The sequence below is a fragment of the Benincasa hispida genome, chromosome 3 (genome assembly GCF_027475165.1).
Source record: "Benincasa hispida cultivar pf3 chromosome 3, pf3_genome.v1.1, whole genome shotgun sequence".
NCBI lineage: Eukaryota > Viridiplantae > Streptophyta > Magnoliopsida > Cucurbitales > Cucurbitaceae > Benincasa > Benincasa hispida.
The window spans coordinates 16,397,355-16,419,923 of record NC_143480.1 but is presented as its reverse complement, the minus strand read 5'-3'; the positions used below and the strand labels follow the sequence as shown (position 1 = coordinate 16,419,923).

Sequence of the window (22,569 nt, the reverse complement as noted above, 5' to 3'; positions counted from 1 at the left end):
TAAATGAACTCCCTCCATAATTTTTCTCCCCGAATTATATTTGAATTTATATTTTATTATCAAATTAGATTTTATCTAACTACTCATCAATTTTTTTTAATCAAAATAAACAAAAACTTACTATTTTTTCTCTCCAATTTATATTTGAATTTATTTTTTATTATCGAATTTGATTATATCCAACTAATTTGATTTGTTTATATGTTTGTTACAAATTCAATTGTATCTAAATATTTTTTTATTATTTTATACATATTATTATCAAATTAATTTGATTTTTTTTCTTTATATTTTCGATGTTTTCAATTTTTCATATACAAACAGGCTTGTTGAACCTAAAAAGAAACATACAAATGGGAATTAAATTTTAAATGTTTGAAACATGTGGGTGTTATATATATATATTTTTCAGTTTATTATTATTATTATTATTAGTATTAGTATTTTTATTCTTATTATTATTATTATTATCATAATTATTATTATTTATTAAAAGAATAAAACAAAAAACCCTAAATCTCATCTTCATCTACTTCATTTAGTCGCCCCCAAAATCACATTTTCTCCTTTGCAATCTCAAAACTCAAGTTGAATTCCATCATTTTGACTAGCTTTTAATGACTACCCTCAACAGGTTATCAACCTTTTTCGCTTGCCCACATGTTTTTTTGCTTTTGTTTATAAGCTTTCAAGATCTAATGAGCAAAATGGTCACATAGAATGAAGATGGTGAGACTCCATATGGTTTGACATGGTTTGGTGTCAAACGCAATCATACTTCCAATGATCACGTCGTCATGAAATTGAAATTCCTTAACATATTCACTTGCCAACAACAAACTTTTCTGTAAAATCAACTTTGCTCTTTCTCACCTTGGGAGTCCATTGTTGTATAAATCCATAAATTTCTAATGACCACCATCGACTGCTCGTCATCTTCCCTTGCATATAGGACCATATTGGGTGATTTTTAATTTTGCTTCTGTGGCTCTAAAATGTCTAGGTAGGGTATGCAGTGTATCTCTGCATTAGGGTAGTTTTGTCATTTACTAATTAGTATTTTTTATTATATAAATTCGTTTTGCTATTTTTGTAATTTTGAATTTTTTTTGCCATTTTTCCAAATAAAACTTTAAAATTTGTTGTTTCTCTTATTAGCCCTTAACTCAAATTATGCCATTTTTCACTCCGCCCATATAAATGTGGCCTTATTGTATAGCCCCTCGGCCCAATTGTTTCTGAAATACACTAAAAACACAAAACAAAATTATGTACAATCAGCAGAACTTTGCATAACAGATCAATGACATAGTGAGGGTAAACTAATGTCAATTAAAAAAACTGCATCAAGCAGTAGAAAGCTCTGTGAAAGCATCAAGGTTGTAGGACAACACTTACATAGAGGTTACGAACCTTGATGACAATGTCTGAGCCAAGAAGGTTATGAAAGCTCAGTGAAGAATATGTAAGGGTTATGGGTAAAATGTTCCTGGCTCAGATATTGTCTGCACAAAAGAAGTGTTTGTTCAGGAAAAATAAAAAGTACCCTACTGCGAAATAGATTATGAGCCAGTGGGAGATAAGTGTTATGAACATACAAACAATTAATACAAAAATGACCAAACTTTTACCAGTTATCCGGCATGGGCTTGCTCCCTTGCTTTCTTCAGAGACTTCAATGTACTCTCTAACGTTGAATATGCAGCAACATCAGTCAGACTTTTACTCTCAACTGCATAATCAAACACTTCATAAGCTTCAGCAATTCTACCACTCCTGCAAAGTGCCCGCACAAAAGTAGCATAGGAAGCTGTTTCAAGCTTCATATTACTAGCCTTCATCAAACCATATAATTCAATCCCTCTATCCAAAAGCCTAGACTTCGACAACCCATGAAGCAGCGTATTATACGTGCACGAATTGGGGCTGCACCCCTTTGCCTCCATCTCCTGAAGCAATGACAGTGCTCCCAAAGCATTACCCTCACAACACATTCCATTCATCAATGAAGTGTAAGTAACTGCATCAGGGAAATGACCCATCTCTGCCATAATGTCCAAAAACTTTCTGGCTTCCTTAACTCGCCCTGACTTCGATAACCCAAAAATCAACGTATTAAAAGTTACAACATCAGGCTCCAATCCCACCTCCTTCATTTTCTTATAAACTCCAATTGCCTCGCTGCCCCTGCCAATCATACAATAACCCTTCATAATTGTATTATAAACAAAGCAATCCGGTTTAAAACCCTCCTTGTACAGCAAACTCACCAACCGCATAGCCTCACGTAGATTCTTGCTATTACACACATTATCTATCAATATTGTATAAGTAACGAGATCGGGCTTCGCACCACAGCTACTACGCATTTGAACAATAAAATCATAAACCGTAGACAGATCTCTGGACTTGCAAAGTTGCTTAACGAGATGATTATATGTATACGAATCAGGAGGCGAGTGTTTTTGCGATAATTCCTTAACTAATTCTACAGCTTCATCAACCAGACCTACGGAACAAAGCGAACGCACAGCAAGATCAGTGGTTACCTTGTCAGGGTCGAAGCCATTGGTGACCATGAAATTGAGAATTTGGCGAACCGATGCGAGAGAGAAATCAGGATCATTCCCGGAGGTGGCGAGTAAGACATGGAAGGTCGATTGATCCGGCGAGAAGGAAGGTTGAACTTTGGACATGTGGCGGAGGAAAGAGATGGAGTCATTGAGTGTAGCGATTGAAGCGTAAGACTGAAGGAGGGAATTATGGAATCTAAGGTCGAGAGGGGCTTTTGTAGTGGAGATGAAAGAGGCGTAGAGCTTCTTGGCATCTGCGAGACCAGCCGATTTGAACACCGTTGGGAGTTTAGGCTTTTCAGGGTGGCCGGAGCTCTGACCCGATGGACTTTTCCGGGAAACACTTTGGGTTGGTTTCTTGGATGAAAGCGGAGGCGCCGCCGGAGAATGGGGCGGTTTGTTAACGACGACGGTGGAGAGAGCTGAACGAAATGATGGCGATAATTTGCCCATCTTCCAGTTCCCCTGCGCTACTCGAATCAATTGGAAGGGTTTTTCAATGTTAGGGTTTTTGCAGCATTTGGGATTTGCGTGGGAAAATAAGTGGGCCGGACTTCGGCCCAACAAGACGAAGGCCACCATTGACTGATAAGGATTCTGTTTAAAAAAATAAAGGATTATTTTGAAAACTTATTTTCATAAATGTCCGAATATTTGGATATTTTTATATAAGGGATTTAATGTTATTTTCAAACAAAAATATCCTCTATAGGTTCGATGTCAATTGGTGATGTTGTGGTGGTATCGGGCTCTAGAGGGGGGATGGAAGTGTTAGAGGTAGTCGCATTAATGGTATCAGGATCCGAGATGGGATGGGTGACCTGGTCGTTTCCTCATTCACCATGGAACCCTTCAATTAGTAAAGTAAAATGATGAGTTCACGAGTACGTAAAAACTAAATACATAAAGACATAAAATGATAGTAAATGCAAACCTTGCACATAGACTGCAACAGTGACAGGATGGCCGATAATTGCCCTTTCATGTCCGTCAGGTTTTCCTCCATACTGGATACACAACTATCTAAACCCGATATACGACCATCCAACCTCGATAGTGAACTGTCAATGGTTCGCAGGTATGAATAAATAGAATCGTCGAGATTGGCTCCCTTCTTGCGGCGAGCAGCACACTTAGGACACTCCTCATCCACAGGTCGCTCTCTACGGGAGTCTGCAAGATAGACATCAAGTTGGTTCAACTTGTCCTCATCGCGTACGTCCCCCATCACATCATGGAACATATCATCACTAGGTGTGTGTGTCCCTTATTCCACCCTTCCATATTCAACATCCTCGTGCTTAGAATGCTCAGGTTCATCCCCTCCCTCCACCCTGACAACTTCATTATTGTCATCTCCACGATGATCATCACTGTCACTTTCACTTTCAGGACTACCCCCATCATTAATCGACCTATTGCCACTTTCAAGACTATCATCATCCGTACCTAGATCAAATATAGGTCGTCTATTCACTGAGGTATCCCGAAACTCCCTCTCAACATCTGATATGACAGTACCCTCCTTAACTTTTATATACATTAACAACCCAGTAAACTGGTTAGTGTCAATTTATTTAGAGGCTCATAAAGGTCCATTTACAGGCCAGGGCCATAAAGGACTATACAAGTCGAATCCTAGATGTAGAAATATAAGAAGGAAGATCCCTTGTATTCCTGATTTATCCACTAGGTCAGTCTGATTGGTTCTTTACGCCTTTTTCAAATGAACGATTTGAAGACCTATTGAAGGCGAAATGATTTCTCATTATCTCAATTGAAGTAATGAGCCTCACGGAGGAATAAGCTATTCTTTTTTTTAAATTGCGTTGACCAAAATGGGGAATAGTAACAAAAGGGCGCATAATTTTAGTAAACGTACATTTTTAGACTCGAATATCTCTCTCTTGAGTACTTTGAAGGACACTGGGTGAGAGCATGACCATCGTAATATGCGGGGCAAAGTCATCTTGCTCATTTGCTCCGCAATGTTTCCAGCTATCAATGAAGCTAGGATCTCGTACGTCCATACCTAAATAAAATTTTAAATATATTAAGAACAATAGTAATGTTAAATCAAACAACATGATTATTATGTTAAGAAAATTTACCCGGAACGCTTGTGAAAATCCACGTAAAGAGTACTTCACAAAGTAATTTTTATTTCCTTTGACCCTCGTCTTGTATAGACTGCTCTTATCATTCAACGCAATCTTTAGGGCATCCAGTGTCCTCTCCCAAATAATGGTACCCCAATCAAGACTGTTGTAGTACTCTAAGTTTTGAACTTCCTTAAAACATTTGAGGTTCACAACATTTTTCTGTTTGTTTTTCCTCATCATTGCGACCTCAGTATAGTAGATCACTGTGATCTTCATAGCATCGTCATCATTTTCAAACTCCAACTCCTTGTATTTTTCTTCAAGTTGACGAAGATGTAAGGTGTCCTTCGTCACTCAATTATCAAAATACTTGATAGCAAGTTCATACGAGGACTGCTGGTTCTGATCAACTCGTGTTGGGGATTGCCACAAACCAGTCATCAACAAAAAGTCATCCTTCGAAAAAATGACAACCTTTCCATAAACAGAGAATGGCATTGAGTCTGATCTCGTCCTCTTCACTTCTTTCAGCAACATGAGATAGATAATTGGGCGGTTAAACACCATGTCAACGTCTACAAATCGCCCCAAAAACGGTTTTCTTGAATATGTCTAACTGCCTTGGTGTAAGTTTCTCCTTCACAATCTTGTTTGCATTAGCAATGTGAGCCAAGCTCGTTACTTGACCGGAAAATCGATCAACTTCGGGTATTCTGAAACGTGTTGCCATCTTAAATCACTCCTACATGAAATAAAGATTCAATCAGTAAACTTCTTTAGGAAAAAAAAAAATTGTAAAACAACATTCTGTTTAAATCTCGCTGGATTCGCTCTCGCTAAATCGCTTCCGCTAGATTCGCTCTCGCCGGTATCGCTCTTTTTGGTGTCACTCTCTCCGGTGTCGCTCTCTCTAGTAACTCTCACTTATCTCGCTCACATTCTCTCTTTTTACTCGTCTTCAACCACATAACACATCGAAAACCAGAAAAACAAACAAAAAAACCATAGGTTCACAGTATTTCTAAACCCCATAACGACCCACCATTTATAGTATCACTCTACCGATTTCACTCTCACTTATCTCGCTCACAAACTCTTTCTACTCTCTTCAATCACAGAACACATTGAAAAAAAAAAGCAAACGAAAAGAAATCATATCAGTGTATTTCTAATCCCAGAACGACCCACAAAGCCCCATTACTGATCAGTGTAAGACATTTTCAGGCACATATTGAAAGATTTACCGATCAGATTCGATTTGTCGGCGGCAGTAGAATCGTTTGCAAGCCGAAATGATGGATTCTAAAGAGTTTTTAGTTTATGAGCGATACGAAGCCGTTAGCCTTGGGAAATTTAAATGAAGAGTTTTTAGTTTTGGTGGGTTCTTAGTAAAAAGGTAAGAAGACGAAGAAGTAAGGGCAATTTACGTAATTTGGTATGGCGATGATGTCAGCAGATAGTCAATTGACATTATTTTTTAAAAATGGGTCATTTGACATTTTGGATCCAAAAATTGGGTCATCCGTACAAATTTTCCTATGTGGTTGGGGAGATAAAGTGTATTTATTGATTATTTTATACTTTCCCATAGTTACGAAACATCTTTAATATTGGAGCATTTATTATTTTCCAATAATTATTTGAGATTTCTGCCCATTTTCAATTGGAGAGAGAAAATACATTTAATATGATTCTATTTTTCATTTAACACATTTGACTTATCAAGCAACTAATTCTTCTAACAAATTCATGGTTATTTTAAATATATCTTAGAATATTGTTTTAGATGTTTGAAAATGTTTTAACCAATATATGAAATATACCATAGTATATAGATCAAAATTGACTTAATGTTCAACATAAATCCAAGTATATATCGTAAATTTCTTTTATATCATATTTAATCTCAATAAATTAAAATTTAACATCACCTCTCTAATAGAAGTATAATTCAAAATTAGTTTAACAACTTCAATACCATAGTATATCACAATATATCATAAATTCCATTTATATTACAATAATATCATACGTTTCATATTTTCATATAAATAAAGGTATACATGAATACACATATCAGAGTACATATATATTTATATTTAAAGTCAAACTTCAAAAAATCACATTAATTTTAAATGGGAAACAATCTCAACTAATTAATAATATATAATAAATACATTAAAAGTTTAAATTAATAATATATAATCAATCTCAACTTATGATATATATTATGATATAAATTAAATTTATGATATATACTATGATTTATGTTTAACATTGAGTGATTTATATACTGTGATATATTGAAATTGTTAAATTAATTTTGAATTACACTTCTGCTAGGGAATTGTTATTAAATTTTGATTTTTGGGATTATACGTACTATAATATAAAAGAGATTTACGATATATACTGGGATTTATGCTAAACATTGAGTCAATCTCTGATTTATATACTGTGGTAAATTTCATATATTGGCTGGAACATTTGCAAACATCTAAAACAATATCATAAGGTATATTCAAAATAACTAAGAATCCGTAAAAAACCAGTTGCTTGATACGTCTAAATGTGTTAAACGAAAAATAGAATCATATTAAATGACTTTCTCTCTCTAATTGAAAATGAGAAGAAATCTCAAATAATTAATAGAATATAATAAATGCAATTTCCCTCTCCGACATTGAAGATGCTTCGTAAATATGGAAAAATACATCATAAATGCATTTTCTCTTTCCAGCCACCTACCACAAGAAGTATAATGGTAGGTTGGGGACTAAAAGGATAATTGGATCCTAATTTTTGTGTAATTAACCAACCCACTTAGACATTTGTAAAAATAATAGAAAATGTTGACATAATTAAAATATAGAGACTTTATTAAGGTGTTATGTGTTGTTATCCCAAAAAATAATAAAATAAAGTTTCAATTACAAATTTAGTCACTATGAGTTGGACAAAGTTAAAGTTTAGTCTCTATAGTTTTAAAAGTTAGAATTTAGTCTATAGAGTCTTATAAAGTCTCATAAATAGTGAATATAGTTGGAAAAAAAAATCTCATAAGGTAAATTTAATTAGGGCTTTGCAAAAAAAAAATATCATAAGGTAAATTTAATTAAGGCTTGAACACAAGACCTTCCTAGACCGTTCAATACCATCTTAAATCACTAATTGATCCAAGCCCCTACAATGTTTGTTTCCTCTTCAATTAATATTGATTTCCACTTATTGGGTCTTCTTCATATTTCATGCCCATAGGTGAGGGGAAGTGTTAGATGATATATAATTAAATTTGTCTTCACACATTATCTTAAACTTTTGGGTCAATTGGTAATTTTAGAGTAGGGACTGTTTATGAAGGTTTTATCAAACCATATCTCTAAACGATTATGACTAAATTTTCAATATAACCTAAAATAAAATAACAATACTTTGAGTGAAAGGTTATTGTAGCCTCTCCTGTGATTCGATGGTTGACATCACCAACCTCTCTAAACCATACTTTTAAATTTTTATCGAAATTTCAAGATTTCGATGGCTTCGAAATTTTGATTGGGGAAATTTTGTTTTTCCCCTAATGTCGACGATCGAGATTTCTTGAAATTTCGAGAGTATTTCAAGAATATTCCAATTCCTCCCATTTCAACGAAATATCGAGATTTTAAGAAATTTCGATATTTCATGAAAATTTTGTTTTTTTTAATTAACTACGATAGCTCAATTCAAGTTTTTAAATTTTATGGTCTTGGTTACATACAATTCTATAGTTTCACACACCAATGTCATTTTCGACAAAAGGATTGAACCTTTTTTATGTGTTACTTTTTGTAATTTTCAACTTTTCTCAAATTTTAGTTTTATTTTCGACCTAAATCTTTCATTTATAAAGAAATTGAATTTGAAAAAATCACAAAAAATAGCATATGTTTATCTTAACCTTACTCAAACTTTTTTTAAAATTAAATTTTCACATTATTTCATCTCAAAATTGATCAAACATGAGTTTTTTTTAACCATAAAAAACTTTTAAAATTTTCACATCATTTCATCTCAAAATATTCTTAAACTTTATATTATTTAGTAATTATTTTCTATTTCTTTTTTAAATTTCTGCTCTCGCATCAACATTTACGCAGACGTTTACAATAGACATCTAAATGTTGTCTTACTTTATAGAAATTGTAGTTAAAAATGATTGGTTATAGTCTAATTAAGCCACAATTAAAATTTTATCAATTAATCATAATAATTTCCATAAACTTTCATTAATTTTCATAAATCTTCTTGAAATATCTATCGATATCGATATTTTTATAAAATCGAAACTCGGATATTTACATGGTAATGGATATTTTGAACCGGTCTAAAACCAACAAAAGCTGACAACAAAATATAGAAGAATTTATGGTCACCGTTGATTTGTACACAAAATCGATGTTGACAAATCAATGATCACCACCTATTCTCGGGGCAACTTGTCTTTTTCCTATTTCGTATTTAATTCTCTCACTTCGTAAAATTAAAAATTTTCATTTAATTTTACATAAATTGCGGTGGGCCTGTAGGAACTAGGTTTCCACTCAGAATTAATCTTATTTATTTATTTATTATTTGAATGATTATTTTCTTTAAAAATCAACTAAACCTTAATTTCTAGATTGGAGAGGGTGTTTTGTGGATTTTTATTTGATTTAGTTGATTTATAGTAGCATTTTATGTGTGTTAGAATCACCAAGAAGGTGATATTATCTTCGGTTAAAAATCACTTTTAGTCGTTAAGTTTTTTTTAAAGTAACGATTTAGTTTTTAAACTTTAGTTTGCAACGATTTAATCCTAGAACTTTCAATTTTGTAATAATTTTGTTCCTAAACTTTATTATGTAACATTTTAGTCCTTATACTTCCAAATTTGTAACAATTTAGTCTCTATTTCAGAAATGATTGTTAGGATTTAATGAGATTTCTTGCATAAATAACTGATAAACTAATTAAAAGCTTAATATTTTTATGAAATACAAAGTCTACATCATAAAATGATAAAAATTGACATCAAACTTTGATTAGAAAAAAATTTACGGTAGAGACTAAATTGTTACAAATTTCAAAGTACAAAAACTAAATTGTTACATACTAAAGTTTAGTGACTACATTGTTATAAAATTGAAAGTATAAGGATTAAATTGTTACCAACCAAAATTTAAGAACTAAATTATTACTTTTATGGAAGTTTAGGGACCAAAAATATTTTTTAACCTAGTATATGTATTTAAAACCTAAAAGAAAAGAGAGATGAAGTCCCATTGATATATGGGAAAAGTGAAGATCCTCACTTTATTGAAACTTGAAAGTAACATTATTAAATACGTTTAGATGTTACACATACCAGCCCTCGTACTTTCTCTGCATCTTTGAGGACACTTTATTGCATACTATATAAGATTACTAAATATTTAAAAAGACCTTTGATTGTAGCAATCTAAGTTGTTGCCATAACCAATACCCAACATGTCGCAATATCGTTTGAAAAATCCAATCCTATCAGCAACTCTACCATCTGGGCCACGCCCACACTCGAGTCCACCATTAATGATGTTGGTTAGAACACCATATCCAGGGACTCTTCCTGCAGCTGTGTCAGCACTTGAAGGCTGCCATCTACCAGTAATAACATCATGACAAGATGGTTTGTTTCCTTGTGGTGTCATCCAAAACCAAATGGCTGTCTTGAAAGATATAACTGCATTTGTGGCGACTAAATCAGGGTTGCTCAGCAAATTCGAATTTATTGCATTCCCTGCTGGCCCGTAGTTGTAGTTGCTAAAAAACATTCAAAATGATATGAATTATGGTTCAGATAATAACTCGTGATTAGATTTAATATTAAAGATACTATTTTGGTCTATATACTTTAAAGTTTGTTTAACTTTAGTTCATCAACTTTTAAATGTCCAATTTACTTTGTGTACCTTCGATAAATCTTAAATTTATTCCTTACTACTAGTTCCTCATTTGTTTTTTTGAGAACTTTTTCTATAAAAATTCTTTCACTATAACTTTTGAAAACATATTGTATTTTGTTGTATGAAAATTATTGTTATCATTTATCCAATTTTGATAAATTTTAAAATTGATGGACTAAATTTTAAGATTTATCTAAAGTTCAAAGACTAAAATTGACCAAACTCTAAAGTATTGAAATCAAAATGATATAACCCAAAAAAAATCTTACTGAGTTAGTTGGATCGGTCCACGACCGTAATATTTTTGACCAGCAGCACATGGCCATTGTTGACTAGGTGTGCAATATACATCTTGATTTCTCTCGCGTATAAAACAGTATCCCCACGCATATGGGCCATCCGGTGCAGTTGGCCATCCTCCTGCATCTCACAAATTGTTTTTAAGTTAAGAGTAACATTGCAACTTTTAAAAGAATAAATATATAGTTTTCAAACAAACCAGTAGTCTCATGAGAAGTTTGGCCAAAGAAAGCTGCAAGCTCCCTTTTCCGAGTAGCAACATCTCCCGTGGTCCCAAAGCCTGGGAAGGAGTTAGCAGCAGTAATAAAAGCATTATAGGCATAGAAGCCATTACTAGGACACCGAGGATCCCTGCTATACTTGAGCATTTGATTGTAAAGACTCTCACTGATGATACTTCCAACGCCACTACCAGAGGGTGTAGGAGAACTTGAGCCGCGACACTGGCTCTGGCAACCAGTTTTACAGTAGTCATCGGTATTGCCACAGAACCCGAACTGGCTACAACAGAGACCATTGGGGCACAAGGCGCCATTGGCCTGCCGCCCACATTGCTCGGCTGAGACAGCTCCCAAAACAAAGACAGAGACTAAAATTATAAGTGAATAGGCCTTCATATTTTTCATTGATGTAATATATGAGAGAAATGAGGCAATGAAAAGATGAAGAAAATGAGAAGGGGAATGCAAATATTTATAGGCAATCTTTGGTAGAATTTTCAAAACAGAAAGAAAAAGGAAATTAAAATGATTTTGGATTATTGTTCAAGCTTGACCAAAGACTTGTTTATTATTGTCACTCCTTACAATCTAAATACTTCTTCCAAGAATTCTCCTTAATTGATGGGAGTAATTATGTTGGTGGGCCCATCCCATATCTAATTGATAATAATCTAACAATCACATGAATCGTGATAAATTTGAATTCTAAGTTGTGAACTAAAATGTACCAAATCGAATTTTAAGAAAGGTTGAGTTAGATATGAAAGTCATCAATATTTTGATAGCCTATGAAAGTAAACGAAAAAAAAAGTCATTGATGCTATTTGTTCGATATCTTTTATGATTGGTGTAAGTTAGCTATATTCTTGTTGACGTTTCTCTTTGATTTTTTTTTAACCTCAAACCACGAGATTGATAATATGAATACTATACTAGTTAAACTACACTCTTGTTGGTGTCTCCATCTGATTTTACTCCCTTACTAATAAGAGTAGTTAATGTGATTGATAAAATGTTCCGTTTCAAAAAGAAAATCGTTAAATAGAAATTTTGATGTTCGGCCATTTTGATGAAAATATATGTCATAAATATTTTGTAGAATTTAATGTGGATATGGACACTTTATTATTTAATAATTAACCCACAAAAGATGAGGGTTGATCTTAGCCATGAAGTAGACTTTTTTTTTAAAAAAAAAATAATAATAATGAATGTATAAAAATTTGGCCAAAAACCAAAGTAAAACAATAATTATCCAAGGCCTCAAATAGTCTTTTTTTGGGGGGGCATTTACGAAATCATAGCTCTTTCGGCAGCTTTAAAAGAAAATTCAACGCCTTCTATTTTAATGTTGGTTTGAAAAGTAATAAAAAAATGTTGGCTTGAAAAATCAATTCCGTCTTTACTCTTTGGAAGCCATCTCTTATAAATGAGAGTTATATCCATTAATATGTCAATGTATTCATAAATCAAAGCTTTTAATATAGTGTGATTATTTTCAAATGATAAAATTATTAAAAATATTGTTAAGTATCGCAAATGTCATTATCTATTGCGGTCTATCACTGGTAGATAATTAAATGTTGCTATATTTTATAAATAAATTTACTTATTTTTCTTTATTTAAAAATAACCCGAATTAATATATCTATCAAAATAAGCATAACTCATTAGCATAAAATTTATAGTATCATCTCAAAGACAAAGTTTTAATACCTTCACTCTATGTGAATTGATACATCTAAACTCAAGAATAAATTTCTATGAACTAAAAAAATGTTCGGTTAGTCAAGAATATGAATATAAATACTCACAATAAATCTAAAAGTTATTAAATGTGAAACAAATTAAATTGTCAAGTGTTTGTTTTGATTGTGAAGAAATGAAATTTCTTATTATTATAAATATTATAAAAATAAATAGAGCTTATTGTTTTGTGTTCTAAAAGAACGTGCCAATCTTCATGTTGTTCATATGTCTTATAATTATTCACGTAAAACCACATCTACTTGCCACTTTGCCTAGTGACATTTGATGGATCTTAAAATCATACACATTGGTGGGTTAATCCATTCCAAAATTCCACTTAAAATTCCATATTGTCCAATTTTTTTATAGTTTTAGTTATTTTATAATTTTAATTTATTGTTATATCATATTATATTTAAATGTATATTATAATATTATATTTTCTCCATATCTATCGTGCTCTATTGTACTCCTCAATTTCATAACATTTATCAGCACAAGCTCCTATTGTTTTCATTATTGAAGGTAGGTCCTAAAGGTAAGTTGTTTTTTTTCCTCTTTATTATAATCAATAAATTAAATGTTATTTTGCATATTTAGTATATATTAATTTTTTAATATAAATATAATATTTTATGATAGTGTTACAAAGAAAAACCTTAAAAATTAGAATTCGCAACCCTTGACATTAATGGCAATAATTATTTGTCATGAGTGCTCGATGCCGAAATTCACCTAGATGCTATGAACTTGGGAGAAACAATTAAAGAAGAAAATATGACATCCAATCATGATAAAGCAAAAACTATGATTTTCCTTCGTCATAATCTTCACGAGGGATTAAAAATGGAATATCTTACAATAAAAGATCTATGTATCTTGTGGAAAAATTTGAAAGAAATGTATGATTATAAAAAAAACAATTATTCTTTCTAAAGCTCATTACGGTGATGCAGGGCTATAAGACTTAAAATCAATAAGTGATTACAATTCCGCATTATTTAAAATCAGTTCAAAATTGTTGTTATGCGGAGAGAAAATTACTGATGTTGATATATTAGAGAAAACATTTTCTACATTTCATGTCTCGAATATGCTCTTACAACAGCAATATCGAGAGAAAGGTTTTAAACAATATTCCAAACTAATTTCATGTCTTCTTGTGGCTGAACAAAATAACGAGTTATTGATAAAAAAATCACGAATCTCGACCAACTGGAACAACATCATCCCGTGAAATGCATGCTATGAATGTTAATAATCGTGGTTGAGGTCATGGTCGTGATCATGACAGAGGAAGAAATCATTATTATTTTTGTGGTGGTTGTTCTGATCATTCAAATTTCAAAAGAACTATACAAAATGATGATCACAAAAGAAAAGCTCCACAAGGTAAAAGTTCAAAGAGTATTGAAAATAAATGCTTCTGATGCGGAATGACTGGGCATTGGTCATGTACCTGTCATACGTCAAAACACTTAGTTGACTTCTGTCAAGCCTCTTTGAAGGAAAAAGAGAAAAATGTGGAAGCAAATTTTGTATATCAGGATAATGACATATGTGACCCATCCCATATGACAAATTTAGATATGGCGGACTTCTTTGAATCTCTCAGAGAGAAGATTGACATAGTTGATGGAACTTCAAGTGTTTCTTTTGACTTTGAGAATATCTAAATTTAATATTGTTGTTTTCTTTTATCTATCTTCATGTTTGTTTAGTAACTTTTGTATATTTAAAGTGTTGTTTTTCTTATTGTAATTATTTTCTTTTAATGAAGAAACATGAATTATTTTCATATGTTGGGTGATTAAAAAATGAGCAAAAAAGATAATGTCTAGCAGATAGTGCAACTACACACACGATACTTACAAATAAAGAATACTTTTCTAAATTGACAATGCTAAAAGCAAAAGTAAATACAATATTAGGTTCTGCAAACTTGATCGAACGTTTTGGAAAAGAAAATATTATTTTGTCTAGAGAAACAAAATTTACAATTGACAATGCATTGTTCTCTAGTCAATCAAAGAGAAATCTTCTAAGTTTTAAAGATATATGTTACAATGATTATCATATTGATACTGATAATAAGAATAACGTGGAATATCTATATATTCCTATTGTCTCAAATGATTTCATGGCTGGTTGACGAACAGATCATGGAAGAACAATTATTTTGGGTGCACGAGGTTGACGACAACAATGATAGAAAAAAAAAAAAACTAGCAGAGCTCTAATACCAGGTTGAAAACAAAACTTAAATGAATAATTTCTATGTGTATTATTCTATCTGTCAATAAAGTAAAGTACAAATATAAATAGGTATACAAGTATCAAAAATAGCTAACAGATCTTCTAACAAATATCCTAACAATTTTCAACCTAACATATGAATATCCTAAATGAATATCTTAATAATTTAACACTTGTTTTTCTTCTTTCTTTTTGTGGATTGAGTATTCTTTGATTGGCTCTCCATTTTTGTCCTAAGGGACTCTCTATTTCAATTGCAATCTTAATAAAGAAATACAATCTTAGTAAAGCATATTTTCTAAAGTAGGTTGTGAAAAGGCAATCTGATTTTTTCTTTTTACAAAAAAAAAAAAAAAAAAAAAAAATTAAAAAATATTCTAAACATATATAGTTAGCAAAAGATAAAAAAACCCAATATAAAGTAAAAGAATTTGTGCATTATTCCTAAAAAAAAAAAAAAGTATTATAAATATGTTAAATTAGATATAATGTAGATGTCCATTATTAGTTGCTTTATAAAAAGAAGATATCAATGAACTTCTATGAAATGGTGCATGTGTCACTTATCGATTACTCCATGTGTTGTCCCAAGATTACACACTATTAGTATCAATGTAATTTACCTCATAATTGCCAAATTGTGACATTTTGTGGGTTTTGAAACATACACATATTGGTGATCAATCCAAAAAAGTTGGAAAAAGTGGAGAAATTAATTCTTTGTTATTTTATTTATTTTTTGTTATTTATGTGTTTTATATTTTTATATATTATTATTATATTATATATTAATATTATATTATATTTTTTTCATATCCGTATTCTCGTTATGTGTCGTTGTACTCTCAAATTCACAACAAATTGTGCATTATTGGATGACCATTTTCATTAAATTTTAGTTGAAAATATAAATTATAAAAGATAAGAATTTTCTTTTGTCTAAGAGAGAGAGATAAGAATTTAATATATGCATGAACACAACACATACTATTATCACTTCTCAAATTTGAATATTAAATTGTCTTTAGAGTCAAAGTTTGCATGAAAAAACAGCTATTTGAATTTCATAAACACAATATAGATAAGTTAAATGATATTTTACAATAATCCATATTTGACTTTTCCAAACCCAATTTTATAGGTTGATTGAACTTCTATATCTAGTCCTTCCTTATTTTTCCTGTCAACCTAATTTAAAATTCAATATCCAACTTGTTGGTGATTTAATACTATATAAAATGGATCCTTATATATGTGTAGGGGTGTTCAAAAAACTCGATGACCTAAAAAAACTGATCAATCCAATCCAAACCGTGGGTTGGATTGGGTTATCAACTTATTTAGGTTGGGTTGGGTTATCAACTCATTTAGGTTGGGTTGGATTCATATAAATGAAAATTTTATGGGTTAGATTGGTTCATGGTTCATTTAATATAACCCAAACCAACCCAAACCAACCTGAATTTATTATTAACTTTAAAATATATTTTTTATTACTTATAACACAATTATTTATACATATATTGATTTTAATTTTATTTAATTCAAATAATTTTTGAATAATTTATTCAAAGTAGTTTCTTTGCACTTTAGAAAGAAAATTTTCACTATATAAATTGAAATTGGGTTGTTAATCTTAATTTAATATATGAAAATAATTCAATTAGATTTTTACCTATTTACGTTTTTACTTCTTTTTATAACAAAATTTTAAATAAATGGCCCGATTAACCCGAACCAACCCAACCCAACCCAACCCAAATATTTCATGGTTGGGTTGGGTTGGGTTCATTTTTTTAATAAGGATTATTTGAGTTGAAAAAATTTACAATCCGAACAATTGAGTTGGGTCTAAAAAGTCTTTCAACTTAATCCATGAACCCTCTGTATGTGTGTATAAAATACAACTGGCAAAGTTAAATATTATTTGATAATATCCACCAAGTATATTGTCGTATGCATTTAGCATAAGTGATTTTTCATGCTTTCTAAATGTGAGGGTATAATTAAAAGAATATTAAAATATAAGAGGTTAAAATTAAAACTTTCAATCATTATAAACCAATTCGGAAAAAAAAAAAAAGGAAAAAGAAAAAAAGACACCTAAATAGGTTTAGATAGATATGTTCTAAATGAATATTCTCAAATATTAAAAAACAATCAACTTATTTACAAATATAACAAAATGTTATTATCTATTAGTGATAGACATTAATCAACATCAATGATGGATATTTGTAACCATCTATTTTTGTCTACTTTTTTTAAATGAATTTAACATGTAAATTTGTATTTTTTTTTGGTTATTTTTTAATTAAGTCTCAATTTTATATACATATTAATTTGTGGAGTTTTCTGTACTTTATTTATTTAGTTTTATTAGAGTTACCTAATTTAGTTAGGAAAAAAAGAAAACAAAAAGAGTAAAGTTTTGAATTGGGATTTGGTTATCTAAGTCTCCAACCCATTTTGAGCTTAAGCTATGTTTTGTAGAGTGTGAAAATTAAAAATAAAAACCATAAAAAGAAAATGCAAATGGAGTAAATTTTTTTAGTTTTAAATACTCATCGTTCTCTAAAAAAAAACCTAGTTAGAAACCACCATTTTTTACAATCTGCTTCGCTTCTCTTTCAAAAAAATAAACAAATAAATTAATTAATTAATTAAATCTCTTCTTCTTTTCTAGAAACCCTAGCCTCCACAAGCCAAAAAATACTCCTTCTTCCTCTTTCTTTCTCTTCCCGAAACCCTAAACCACCATCCAAAATTTAAAAAAAATTCTACACAACGACATCCATACATCACAGAGAAGGCTACAAAATGCTTCACACAAATTTTACCCAACAATTAAAAAATCTCATAATACAAAAAGTCCTAATTTAGTTGGAGGTTGCATTTGGTAGGGACCTTATCCCAAGGATTTGCACTTCACACAACAAGTGACTGTTGAGAATGGCCTAAACTCGGAGTTCGTAAATGTTATAAACATATTTTATTTATCAATAAAATGTTATTGAGTTTTTTTTTTTATTGATATTACATCCTTCTATGAAAATCCAATAAATGAATCCATGGCTATAATATGATTACTTTAACTTTATGTGGTGACATAAAAATGAATCAAGTTTCAAAATGGTCTATAAGTATACGGATGAGATTGGGTACCTTATCCTGGTGATATTACATAATTGTCTATAAATATATTAACCTTCTTTTGTAAAAGTTACTATGAAACATGTTTAAACTCAAATTAAGTATGATTAGATTTCTTATTGATTATGTTTATCCTCCGCTGCACGTTAATATACTCTAATAGTGACTATGTGTTCGAGATTTCATCCTCAACCTTATTCTTCTCTCTTGAGAGACCTTGAAAAATAGAAATAAAGAAGAGGTGTAAGGAAAAATTATCACCGTTCTTGCTATTACTTCTTCCTATTCTTTTTCTCTCTTTTTGTATCATGTGAATTTTATCTTACCTTACATATACTTGTTTTAGATATAATATTGTCGCTCGATTTTTTATATTTTATATTTTATTTATTCATTTATTTCATCTTTCTTTTATCTTTATAGTTTACTTTTTATCTCCCTATGTTAAAGAGAGAGAGAGAAAAAAATTGAGTAAGGAAAAAGAAGAGGGAAAAATTTGAAAGATAGAAATTAGCTAGAAAAAATAGTTGAAAGTTGGTTTTTTTTTTTTTTTACTTTTGAAAGTTTTATAAAGTAAATAAAAAAAAATAAAAATGGATGGCGGCTAATCAAATCTCTCCCCTCTCTTTGTGTGTGGTCACGTCAGTAACCGTACTTCCCCCCCTAATTTATTTATTTTTAAGTTTCTGTTTTGCTTTGGTTTTTGTTTGTTTTTTTTTTTTTAATATATATTCTCATTTGTTTATTTCATTTTTAGTTTACTTTTTGTTTTTAAATTATCACGTGTAATGCACTCTATTTTATTTTAGGTGTTGGTTCATTAATATTTATTTTGATAATGTTTGTTTTACATTTATGTTAAAAAAAATTGGAGGACGAATTCTAGAAATATTTGAGAGTTTGATTTTCTAGAATCTCTAAGTACAGAAATCGATTATTTAGGATTTCGCGATCAACCTCTAATATATTTTATTAAATTTTTAATATCCTTATAAATATAATTGTTTTTTGTTTGGTTACTTTTTAAATGTATTACTAAATTGTATATTTTGCTAATCTAAATTTATGTATAAATTTGATGTTAACTTTTTTTTTATAATATTTCTCTATTAATTTCAATATTCTTGTTTATTTTCAAAATTTTGAAATTAACTCCTTAAAAATATTTATACTTTATAGCAAAAAATTTCAATAGTGCATGAATTTTTGGAACTTTTTGCTATAAAGTGTAATTTTTTTTAATTTTTTTTTTATATTTAAAAGGCTCATTTATTAAATGAGTTTTAATCTCTTTTCTTTAAAATTTTTTTTCAAGATATTTTTCTAAAATTACCGACGACGGAATCTAGAAATTTGGAAGTCCGAGATTGATCTCCAATATATTTTTATTAAAATCTTAATATGCTCTTTTATGTTACTTAATTTATTATGATACTTATTTAGTTATGCTTTTTTGTTTATATGTGTTTATATTAAATTAATTTTATTTTCTAATTAATATTTTTTTAACTTTTTAAATCTTTTCTAAAAATTTTTCTTAAAATTTTTATTTAAATTACATCCTTTTTTTTGGTGTTTTTTGAACATTTAAAAAACTAATATACTATTTCAGACGTTTTCTAATTATTGGTTTTTATGTTTTTTTTTTTTTTAAAAAAAATAGAATCTAGAAATATTTGGGAGTTCATTTTTCTATATTCTTGATGTGAGAGATTAAAATCTTTGGGAGTCCGAGATTTGATCTCAAGATTTTTGTGATGATGTTAATTAATTATTTATTAGTTTTTTCATCTCATAGAACCACATTTTTCTATTGTATTTTGTTAATATTCGTAATTAATCAAAGAAAATTGAGTTCCACCATTACTCATTGGAAATTACATTATTAATAACTAAATTATTATTGAAATATCCGTGTTACTTTTTAAAAATAGCTAATAATAATTAATATTAATGCCATTTTTGTAAATATATAAATTAAAAATGAATGTTATTGTCCAATTTTTTTTAAAGCCTGTGTCTTTCTAATGTATTGTAGATTATAGATTATGTTAACTTTTTCTAGTTTTCATAATTTGTTGAGAGTCATTTCATTATCACGCATAATCTTATAAATACTCATTTACATGTTATGTCCTTTTTCTTTTATTAATTTTTAAAATCTCTTTAGTCATTGCATTTAGTTCTTTTTTCTTGAAATATTAATGAATATTATTCATATTTAGACTTTTATAATTATTGCATCATCAAGGAATTCATGTATATGCTCCATATTAAATCCTTATCTTTCTTTAGAAAGATTAAAAGAGTCAAAGTTTTTATAAAATAACTCAAAAGATCTCCAACCTTCTATCATTATTGGACTAGAAGGAAAGTCGAGGTCATGGAAGAATTCACCATCCAAGTGCAAGTAATCAGAAAGGATGTTGAAGAGTTAAAAGGACAAATGGCAAAGGTTTTGGAATTACTCACTCCAGTTAATGATAGACCATTAGCGGGGGCATTCAGATAGGAAAATTTGGTATATAACCAAACTTCAAACAACACTTATCCTAATCCATGTGGTTTTACTCCTAAGAAGCTATTAGATCCATCATTGGTAGAATTGCAAGAAGACTTTGAGAAATGTAGGAAGTAGGGAAAGAAGTTATGTGTGATAGAAGAACAAACATATATGAAGACATGGAGGCGACACAACTGTGTCTAATCTCGGGCATCATCATTATTCCACTCAGGTTCAAGTCGTTGGAATGTGAAAAGTACAATGGGGCAGCTGACCCAAAAGTCATTTCGTCATGTATTGCTAAAAGATGTCAATCCACTTACATGATGACAAACTATTGATTCGGCGCTTTCAAGATAGCTTAATTGGCATTATTTTATCTCGTGACAATGAATCTATCCTTTACTAGGCATGGGGTATGATGAAGGCACTAACAAGGTGTCAACCTAGTTGAGATGCTCCTGTGCACCTATTGATCTCATATTTCCTTTTACTTGCTTGTTCACAAAAATTATTGACTAATTGGCTCAGTTGCTTATTGGTACATGCAATTGGATAGCTCTCAAGTGCACAAGTATTGAGATAATACAAGCATAGTATTAATTTGGCCTTAAACCATTCAAATCTCCATTATATGGAAAAAGAAGTAATATAGACTTTTAAGGAATATGCTAAAAAATGTAAAAAAAATGGTCACTCAAGGGAAACCTCCATTAACTGATAAAGAAATGTCATCAATGTTTATAAGCTCTCTAAATACTCCATACTATAATAAAATGATTGAAAGTGCCTCAACAAACTTCTCTGAGATTATAACAATAAGAGAAAGGATAGAAAGTACAGCTAAAAGTGAAAGGATTATAAAATGATGCAGAAGTAGAAGTTAGCACCATCAAAAGTGATTTCACAAGAAGAAGAAGATGAAATGCATGAGATCAGCTCGGCGTAGAGCGTTAATAGCCATCTGTCATCACCATCTTTTAAACAAGTGAACTACGTTCAAAGTCCTCAACGAAGAGGAAAAAGTCAACTTGATACACCAAGTCAACTAGCGATAAAGAAAAGGCAGCAAAGCACGTTGTTGCTATCATCTCTAGAAGTGCAACTTCATTTGATAGTTGGTCCATGCTCGCAAAACAAATCTATGCCTCACAACTGAAAAGTAGACAAATCTATTAAAAATCACTAAAGAGTGTGAAAGTATTTGCTATTGGCTATCTGTAAGGTCATGGCAAGTGTTGGGATTAATATCCTAAATCTAGCATATCTCGTGGTTTGTAGTTTTGTTAACACAAATTATTTATTTAATAAAATCAAAGGTATTTTCTTTGAAATTTTGACTGCATTAATTCAATCTAATAAACTAATATCCAAGGTTATGTTATGAAACCTAAACATGTATGTGGAGACATACAAATGGTTCATGTTCAAGTAATAACCTAAAAGGTCTGCAGTAAATGGATGAAGATTGAGTGTTTTATCCTGGTAACACTGCGGATACGACCCATTTTCTAATTGTTACATGAGATGTAAAGTGTTACAAACAATATGAACTATGTTGTTCATGTAAAGACATGTGAGTGAGGATATCCTGTATAAAGAAGTTTATACATAAACTAGACCACAAAATAATTAGTTTCTTTTTATAACACTGTAACTTAAAGAATCTAATATTTCACTAGGATGACTATATGAGACTTGACCTTAATCCTGAGTAAGTTGTGAAGTCCTATTTATGATGGTAATGAAGAA

General features: G+C 30.4%; 2 protein-coding genes across 2 annotated transcripts; both read right to left on the bottom strand.

Moving 5' to 3' along the window:
• Positions 1-1,267: 1,267 nt before the first annotated feature.
• On the bottom strand, positions 1,268-3,074 carry LOC120074704 (Tetratricopeptide repeat (TPR)-like superfamily protein). Its single transcript, XM_039027920.2, has 2 exons — positions 1,632-3,074; positions 1,268-1,505 (listed from the first exon to the last, which is right to left on the bottom strand). Exon 1 carries the CDS (start codon positions 3,024-3,026, stop codon positions 1,635-1,637), a length of 1,392 nt encoding a protein of 463 aa, XP_038883848.1. The 5' UTR covers positions 3,027-3,074; the 3' UTR covers positions 1,268-1,505; positions 1,632-1,634.
• A 6,907-nt stretch (positions 3,075-9,981) lies between these two features.
• LOC120072854 (endochitinase-like) lies at positions 9,982-11,719 on the bottom strand. Its single transcript, XM_039025374.2, has 3 exons — positions 11,135-11,719; positions 10,905-11,055; positions 9,982-10,492 (listed from the first exon to the last, which is right to left on the bottom strand). The coding sequence occupies exons 1-3, from the start codon at positions 11,559-11,561 to the stop codon at positions 10,126-10,128; spliced, it is 945 nt and encodes a 314-aa protein (XP_038881302.2). The 5' UTR covers positions 11,562-11,719; the 3' UTR covers positions 9,982-10,125.
• Positions 11,720-22,569: the final 10,850 nt, after the last annotated feature.

Excerpts from the sequence above, each read along its gene's own strand:
- LOC120074704 (XM_039027920.2), bottom strand. The coding sequence starts at position 3,026 with ATGGGCAAATTATCGCCATCATTTCGTTCAGCTCTCTCCACCGTCGTC.
- LOC120072854 (XM_039025374.2), bottom strand. The coding sequence starts at position 11,561 with ATGAAAAATATGAAGGCCTATTCACTTATAATTTTAGTCTCTGTCTTT. Across the intron at positions 11,056-11,134 it reads AACTTCTCATGAGACTACTG|GAGGATGGCCAACTGCACCG; the intron begins GTTTGTTTGAAA and ends TGTGAGATGCAG. Across the intron at positions 10,493-10,904 it reads GGACCGATCCAACTAACTCA|CAACTACAACTACGGGCCAG; the intron begins GTAAGATTTTTT and ends AATGTTTTTTAG.